The following is an 8,633-nucleotide window of genomic DNA, read 5'->3' on the forward strand; positions in this document are numbered from 1 at the left end:
CACAATAGTGTGCAGCTGTGCACAGCTGTGCACAATTGTTCACGCTTTTGTGCCGTTGTGTGTGGCTGTGCACAGTTGTTCACACTTGTGTGCGGCTGTCCGTGGCTGTGCACAGTTGCTTGCGGTTGTTTGCATCTGTGCATGCCACAGAGCGAGGGTGGTGGGTTTCCTGCTGTGAGGGAGCAGTGACTGTGGGAAAATTCCAGCGTGTGGGAAGCGGGAGGGGGGCGCAGGGCCCGGGGGAGTGGGGGGCACAGCCAGGCCCCCGCCCACCCGCAATTAATAAAAATCCTCACAAAATGAACCAAACCAGGGAACAATAACGGCTCAATTAGGGAAGCGGGTGCACAAAGGGCAGGCAGCTTCCCTGCCCGCGCTGGTGTTTGCTGCCACATCATCATCTCGCCTGGGATGTCACAGCCATCGCCTTCCTCCCCTGCTCCCCCCTTGCCCTTTGGGTCAATATTTGGAGGGTTCCCTAGGGGCTCCCCACCAGCACTGTATCGGGGTGTCCCCTGCGAGCTCAGGGATGGCCCTGGGAGCCTGTGCAATGCAAAGCAGCACCTGATGCCCTTGCCATGGGGAAACCGGCCTCCTTGCATGCCCAGGGTACATCACCCATGGGTGACTGTTGGTGGAGGAGGAAACCCTATGGGCAGCCCCAAACTGAGAATGGTTTTGGGGTGCAGGGGAGTAGGATTGGGGAGCGACATTCCCACCTCTCCAGCCCTGGGGGTGGCACAGCTGGTGGCCCCCAGCACCAGCCCACCTGGAGACCCCCTTTCTCAACAAGCCCATGCAGGCAGCAGCCCAGGGAAGACCTGCGGAAGGTGAGTGCATGGTTCTGCTCCCATCTCATCCTTATTTGTGGGAACAAAATATTCTGCCCCTGGAATGAGGACACACATGCACCCACACACAAGCACACGTGCTCTACCCTCAAACCAAGGCATGCAGCTCAGAGCACTTAATGACAACCAAACCCCATTAAAAACATCTCCCCAGCAGCGATGGGGCTCCATCAGGGAGGAAAAACCATCCCTACACCCTGCATGTAGCCTAGAGCTACTGTCCAGAGCTGGTTCCCCTCCCCAGCCCAGCACGGCTGTAGCCAAAGCGGGAGCTATGGGGATTTCACCGATTTTCTGGTGCTGGCTGGCAGGTGGAGCCAGTTAAAGCTGAGAGTGAGCAGAAAATCAGGGGAAACAGGATCTGGGGGAAGAGGGAGGCTGGGAGGCTGCTGCTGCTGAGGAGCAGGATGGTCCTTGGGGACCAGCTGGTCCCTCATTGCAGCCCAAGCTCCCCCCTGTGATGCTGCAGAGCAAATTAATTAATGAAACAAGGGCAGGGCTGAGCACTCCTTGCTGGGCCCCTGGGACTTGGCTGGGGAGGGGTGTCAGCATCCCCTTCTGCCCCAGTCCTGGGGTGTCCAGCAGCATCCTGGGGTGCCAGGCCAAGCAGGTGGCTGTGCGAGGGGACCAGTTGGGCTGCGCCACTGGAGCCAAAGAGCTTTTAATGCACCTCTTTCCAGGGCAGCTTCCCCCCGCCGAGGCCACAGCGGCTGCAAAGCAGCCCTGACCGCCAGGAATTTGTCACTATGTGCTGGGAAAGCTCCTTCCCGCCAGCTGTCGGCATCCCAGCCTGCCGGGCGCAGGCGCATTGGGCCAGAGCGAGGGGCCGTGGGGGCCCCGCTGTGGGCCAGGGTCCTCCCCTGGCCCCAAGCATCCCTGTCCGGCACAGGGGTGATGCTGAATCAGCCTTGTCCTGGCCAAAGAGGGGGGCTCAGGGCATCCCCCTTACCCGAAGGCTTTGGGGTGCAACTACGTGAAGGGTGGCAGGGTTGGGGGATGTCGGTGTTCTGGAGGTCACCAGGCTCTCATTTCTCCTCTCACAGAGGGCCGTGGGGCAGAACTCGCTCCATCCTGCCTGTTCCCTCCAGTTCCTCCTCTGCTGCCCACACAGACTTGCTACTGAGCATGCCCTGGGGCATCATTCAACCCTATAGGGCACCTCCAAACCCCAGGGGCATCATCCTGACCCTATAGGGCATCTCCTGGCCCCAGGAGTGTTTTCCTTGCCCTATAGGATGCCTCCTAACCCCTGGGATGTCATGCTGACCATACGGGGCATCCCCTAACAGCAGGGACATCATGCTGACCCTACTGCAGAGCCCCTGGTCCCAGGGGCACCTCTCTGCCCCACACCAGCTCCTGCGGGCAGGGCAGGGCAGGCAGGCTGCCCGGACATCCCCAGGGTAGATGTGAAGCCTGCAGGTCCCTGCTCAGGGCCAGGGGCCATGGAGAGGGCTGAGCAGGGCCGCCTGCCTTTGTGCCTCCCCTTTGTGCCCCACGATTCAGATGTTCAGGCTTTTATCCGTCGTCTGGGAAGGAGGAGGGCTGGGGGGAGAATGGCGGGAAATGGCGGCTCCCTTTGTGTGATGGATGGGGACAGGGACCGGGAGACACCATACTGATGCCACCACTGTGTTTTGCCGTCCCAGCATGGACACACATCAGCAGTGTGACTGGAGGGCTCCACAGTCCCCAGAGGGTCCCCTAGGCTGGGATGTATGTGTCCCCCTGCCCGGACTCCTGCATCTGTGGTGGAGCTGATCCCACAAGACAAGGAGCCCCAGGCACCTCCCTGGGCACGTTTCCACCAAGGCAGCTGCTTTTGGGGTGCTGCTCCCCATGGCACCCCCAAACCCACCCTCTCAGGGGGTGGATGGATGCGTGGGGGGGCTTTTGGAGTGGGTCTGGCTGGGCTGTTTCCAGGGATGCTGCAGACAGCTCAGCCAGCTGAGCATCAGGATGGCCGCAGCAGTGACCCTTCCCTGGGCTCACAGGGTGCCACCACAGCCCTTTGCCATCACCACCCATCTCTCCAAGTCCAGCTGGGCTTGCACTGCCCCTCCAGAGCTCCCCAGCTCCCATTCGCTCTGCTCAAAGCAGACCCTGGTATGCAATGGCCCCCAGCCCACTCTCCCCCCACCATGCTGCCTCCCAGCACATTTTCCATCCTGCAGAGGAAATATTAACTGTGATGGAGTTTGTCTCATGGTGTTTTTACCCTCCGCACCAGGAGGCAGGAGGGGCCAGTCAGGAGTTTGGCTTGGTCAGTGCCAGACTGTGCTTTCAGGGAGATTCTCAGATGACCGTCTCTATGGAGATGAGGATGCTGAGGCCATGGGGTGCTGCCTGGTGCCATGGCAGCCCCAAGCAGTGGGGAAGGGCTGTTATTCTCATCTTGCAGTGGGGAAACTGAGGCACCAGCTCCCCGCAGGACACTCCCATAGGAAGCGTTTGTGCCCTGGCCACAGCCCAGCCGCTGCAGGAGCCGGCAGCTGTGGGAAGCGAGGGCGGCCGACCCAACCTGACACAGGGCAGAGGGCACCAAAAACACCTCGAAAACCTCTGCAGTGGAGAACAAGCAGCATAACAGCCCTTTCCGCCACAGCAGAATGAGCTGATTTGGCCAAATAAACAGATTTGAAGAAAAACAAGAGATTCTGCTGCTGGACAGAAAGCTGCCGGATGCTCAGTGCATTAAATGCCATAATTTAGCTGAGAGGAATGTGCTGGATTGTGGTGGGGTTTGAGTAGCAGTGCTCTATCCCCGGGGCGTACAGAGGATGCCGTGGGCAGCGCAGTTCCCTTCACACCTCATTTATTACTTTTCCAGCCTTATTTTTCCTCCTCCGCTGAGTTTCCCACTCCTTTCCCCTTCCCCCTGCCTGGCCCAGCTCCTGCCTGCTGCCAAAACTCGGGGGGATGCTGGCATCACAAGCCCCTGGTGGAGCATTGGCCTCCCTCAGGGTCAGATCCTGCCCTCAGGCCCAGCCCAGCCCCAAAACAATCACCAGCCCTTTGGCAGTAAAGCATAAAATAGGCATCGAACTCTTCTCAGGGGAAAAACGTGTCACGTATCAAACCCACCAGGCAGGATCTCATCACAACCAGATCATTTTATACACACACACACACACATATATATATTTAATTAAACTCCACAGAAATCTTTGGAAATGTTTTCTTGGTGAGGAAAAGCACATTATGGTCAGCGGGGCCACAAGATGCCCAGCAGTTCAGCCTGGTTAGTGGCATTTGAAAAGGTGTCATTGAAATAATACTGAAGAGGTATTAAAGCCCAAGCTGACATGTGCCATGACCCTGGCTTCAGTGGTTTGCGGAACTGGGGGTGCCTAGGGGGTGCTCAGGGGCTGAGCTTTTCCAGGTTGAGCTCCTGTGGGCAACACTGATGGGAAGGAAAGGTCCCTGGCTCGGGGTCCTGTGCCCCGTTTGTGGCTGAGGGTCCCCTGCCCCATCTCTGTCTGAGGGTCCCGTGCCCCATCCCTTGCTGGGATCCTGTCCCCCTCCCCACCACCCAGGGACGCCTGCGCAGCCCGGAGGAGCGGGGGCCAGAGGCCGGAGCCCCTGTGGAGGGGGCAGCGGCAGGGCAGAGCTGGGAAGCTGGTGCCGCACAGCCCGGCACAATGAGGCCTTGTGGCTGGTGGCTCTGACGAGAATCAGCCCTGACAGCAGCTCCGCTGGCGGGGTCACCCACCCGGCATGGGGCCACCCGCCCCCAGCCCTGGCGCCGCTCACTCAGTGCTGCCCGGGGAGGGGAACCCCAAAGCCACCCACCCCTGGGAATGCCAGGGATGCGGCATTTAGAAATAGCGATATATGCCTGTACCTATATAGACATTTCCCACAGCACCCATTGGTGAACATCCTGCCCAGCATTTTAAAAAAAGGAGATGCACACGTGCATGCTACAAATACGGCTTGGTTTATAGAAAAAAAAAAAAAATCACAAATTTGGTATCATTATAACTTTAGTGCACATGATGCCCCCCACCCCCACTGTCAGAAATTTCCCCCAGCTGGCATGGCGTGTCCCACCACAGGCAACATGGCACAGTGGGACCCAGCAGCCACTGTGAGGCCACAGCCCCAGGCTGGTAGTAACAGGTGGCACAGCCGGACCTCTCCCTGCTCCTGTGGCACCCTCCTGCATCAGTGCTTTGGTCCTGCTCCAGCCATGCCGGGACACCTCTGCTCCCTGTGTCAGCCTTCCTCCCACCTCGCCATACCCCTCGCTCCCTTCAGCCTCAGTCCTCTTCCTCAGCAGCCACCCCACGGTTCCTGCCCGTGCCCCACGCTGCAGGCAGGGCCAGGGCAAGTCTTGCCACCACCCTGCTCCCCCTTCCACCCCCAACATTGCAAATCCACCTCCTGGCCCTTCTGTTCCCCACGGTGCCCACCGTGTCCCTGGTCCTGCCACCATGGCCACCCACAGCCATGGCCACCTGCCACTGAGCCCTCCTGGGGGTGGGAACAGCTGCCCCCATCATGCTGGACCAACCATGCCCCACAGCGTCCCCAAGCCCGCAGCATCCCCTGAGCATGCAGCTCCCCAGACCCTAGGGAGCTCCCAACCCATTGCCCCATGCCACTGCACTCGGCAGGTCCCTGGGGACCACAGGTGAGTGCACCCTGGAAAAACTCCTTCCCTTCCAGCAGGATTTTCCTATGACCCCGCAGCCCGGTGGTGGGTGCCACCAGACCCCGGCTACGCAGCGAGGACCGAAGCACTGCGCTCCCTCCAGGTACCATCCCTGCTGGCACGCCACTCCCTGCATCCCCTCAGGGATGCTCTCGCTGCCTGCAGGACCCCAGCAGCCCAGTACCCATGGGGCCAGGCTACCCTCCCCGAGCTTCTCAGTCCACGGGGAACTCACAGGGGTTTTGGCGTGTGCGCCGTGCCCCCTCGTAGATGTGCTGGAAGTCCCTATAGCGGGGTGCACAGCTCAGCCAGGCTTCGCCGAAATGCAGCCACCCCGTGAAGAGGAAGGTGCCAGGGCCCGGCTTGACACCGCAGCGCAGTGGAGTGCGGATGCTGCCCACCACCCGCCCTGGCCGCCCCCCTGCCTGGAAGAGGGGGAACTTTTGGCGGTGGATGCGGGTGGCGCTCACCCCAATGATGGATTCCTGCAGCTCCACATCATTGGAGACACTTCGGATGCTGCCGCGGATCACTGTGGGGGGAAGGCAGGAATGGGTGTCAGTGTGTCTCTGTCCCCATTCTTATCCCTGTCCCCAACCCTGTCCTTGTCCTCATTCCCATCCTTGTTCACAGCCTCGTCCCCATCCCCATCCCACAGTGGCCTCTGTGACACTGATGTCAGCAGCCCCAGCCAAGCTAGCCTGGGAAGAGGAGACCAGGGCTGCCTGAGGGCCGTTGTCCCCCCAGTTTGAGTTTCCTTCCCTCTTCCAGGGTGCCAGGACTCCCTCCCCAGCACCCAAGGGGGCTGCACTCACCAAAGTCACTAGTGCAAATGGCCATCAGGATCTCGGTGTCATTGCACGGCCGGCACGCCCCTGCAATTGCCAAGCACAGCTTGTCACTGGTTGCTCCCAGTGACCAGCCTTGGGAGGGACCACCCCAGCCCTGGCCCTTCTGTCCCCTTGCCTCCGCGCAGACCAAGGACACTCTTGCTTCAGGGAGGCAACAGCAGCCCTGGGGAAATTGAGGCAGGCTGACCCCGGACCCTCGGTGCTCACCTTCTCCAGTGAGGCTGGCAGCAGGCAGTGCTGGGTGGGCCAGCCAGTCCCCACGCAGCTCGTAGCGGAAGGCAGCGATGCGGCGGCTGATGTCGCGGTGCGGGGTGGCCTGCAGGAACAGAGCCACCTTCTCCCAGGGCAGCCAGCTGAAGCAGCGAACACGGGGCCGGGGGGCCTCCGGCAGCAGCAGCTCCAGCACCCCTTCCCTCTCCAGGTAGAGCTGGGCCCCCCGGAAGGTGCCGGAAGGTTTGACGCAGGCAGTGACATGTTGGGGGCTTCTGCCCTTGGTGGTGGCGGTGGCGGGGGGCAGGCGGGGGGCCAGGCGGAGGCGAAGGGCCCCCGTGGGGTACAGCCATTCCAGTGAACCCTCGGCACAGTGCAGGGAGAGCTGCTCCACGCTGCCCGCCTCCTGTGACAGCCCACTGCGAGGCACAGCAGACCCCATCAGCCAGGAACCCCCCCGGGTGATGGGGACCCTCCCCAGCCCATGTGCCCCCCAACACAGCAGCGCTGGAGCACCTGAGCAGAACCTCTGCAGAGGCATGCGGGATGAACACAGGGAGGAAGAGCACTGAGCCTTTGATGCCTCGGATTTGGGGTGCAAGCACATCATTTGAGGAGTGCTTATGTTTCCCGACACCTGCCCAAGGGGGCCAAGGGGGAGGCAACACAGCCCCGTCGCACCCAGGGTGGGCTCCCAAGCTACCCGAGCCACGGCGCTCATGGTCTTGAGGTCGCTTGTTCCTCTGCATCCCCCTGCTTCGGGGGATCCCCAGTGGGAGCTGGGGTGGGTCCATGTCCCCCTCACTCTCACAGGATTCGGGCTCGCGTGTAAACGATGCCTGGAGCCACGTCTTGCCGCTGCATTTTTAGCATGGGGGGGGACACGCGGGAAAGCCAGGCTGGGGGCAGCGGAGGTGGCCGTGGGGCTGCTTTGTCCCGGCCACGCTGCTCGTGGCTGTGTGGCCCCGTGGCCCCCCACGCCCCCCGCGGCAGGCCCTCCCGGCGGGCCCCGGCTCTTTGTTTCGAAACTCGGCGCCTTCCCCATAGCGGCCGGCGGCGGGTCGGGCTCGGAGCCCCGGCGACCGCAGAGCCACGTTTCACGGGTGGAGGTGGGCTCAGGGAAGGGGAGGTGGGAAGCCCAGCAGCCCAAGCACCCCGGGGGGAAGTATCCCGCGCGATGGTGGGCAGCCGCACCCAGGAGTGGGGAAACTGAGGCAGACGCAGGTCCCAGCATCCCAGGCAGAGCCCCTACCCGAGCCTGGGCGGCGGGAGCTTCCCGGAGGGCTGCGAACCGCGCAGAGCAGTGGGGGATGCTGAGCTGGGGACCCGCGTGTGCCGCCTCCCCCTGCCGCGGGCTGCCCCCCCGTACCGGTGCCGGTGCCTACCTGCCCCTCCAGGAGCACTGATCCGCGGAGCCGCCGCCCAGCGCCGCGCCCAGCCCGGCCAGGCAGAGCGCCCGCAGCGCCCACATGGCCGCGCCCGCGGCGGCCCCGGGGCGGCCCGGCACGGCCCGGCACGGCCCTGCCCGCACCGATGCCCGCACCGGGAAGAGCGGGGGGAGCGGGGCCGCCACGCCGCGCCGCGCCCCAAACTTTCCGCCAATAGCGGCAGCGGGGCGGGGCCGCCCCCTTTCACCCCCTCTTCTCTCCCCCCGCCCCTCCTCTCCCCCGACTCCCCGCCTCGGGCATCCCCGGACCCCGCCTCGGGGCTCCCGGGAGATGTTCCCGGCGCCAGCCCGGGGTCCGCAGCACCGGGGCTCCTCGGGGTGGGGGACACCGGCAGGGCTGGCTGCCAGCGGTGGGGGCCGGGGGGAAATGCCAGGGCTGAACCCCAGGGACAGGGTTGGGGTACAACAGGTGCATCCCAGGCTGCAGACACCCCTGGTTGTGTGCACCCAGAGTTATGGCTGCGCACACCCTGGATGCAGGCACCCCAGGTGGGATACAGCCCGTGTGCTCCCCGGGCTGTGTACACCCGGTATGCATGCCCATGGTTGTGTACACCCCAGGCCGTGTGTGCCCTGAACTATGGGCACCTAGGCTATGCGCACCCCAAGTTATACAC

The 8,633-nt window shown here is 62.8% G+C and overlaps 1 protein-coding gene across 1 annotated transcript; it reads right to left on the bottom strand.

The window, feature by feature from the left end:
• Nucleotides 1-5,223: 5,223 nt before the first annotated feature.
• Nucleotides 5,224-8,074, bottom strand: METRN (meteorin, glial cell differentiation regulator). Its single transcript, XM_082064556.1, has 4 exons — nucleotides 7,955-8,074; nucleotides 6,567-6,988; nucleotides 6,324-6,383; nucleotides 5,224-6,040 (listed from the first exon to the last, which is right to left on the bottom strand). The coding sequence occupies exons 1-4, from the start codon at nucleotides 8,038-8,040 to the stop codon at nucleotides 5,724-5,726; spliced, it is 885 nt and encodes a 294-aa protein (XP_081920682.1). The 5' UTR covers nucleotides 8,041-8,074; the 3' UTR covers nucleotides 5,224-5,723.
• Between the last annotated feature and the right edge of the window lie 559 nt (nucleotides 8,075-8,633).

The sequence above is a fragment of the Streptopelia decaocto genome (genome assembly GCF_964273445.1).
Source record: "Streptopelia decaocto genome assembly, chromosome: 13".
In the NCBI taxonomy this organism is placed as follows: Eukaryota; Metazoa; Chordata; class Aves; order Columbiformes; family Columbidae; genus Streptopelia; species Streptopelia decaocto.

Bases quoted from the DNA above. Each gene is read 5' to 3' on its own strand.
- METRN (XM_082064556.1), bottom strand. From the start codon at position 8,040: ATGTGGGCGCTGCGGGCGCTCTGCCTGGCCGGGCTGGGCGCGGCGCTG. The intron at 6,989-7,954 runs GTAGGCACCGGC...TGTGCCTCGCAG, and splicing joins CAGTGCTCCTGGAGGGGCAG to TGGGCTGTCACAGGAGGCGG. The intron at 6,041-6,323 runs GTGAGTGCAGCC...TTCCCCCCACAG, and splicing joins CATTTGCACTAGTGACTTTG to TGATCCGCGGCAGCATCCGA.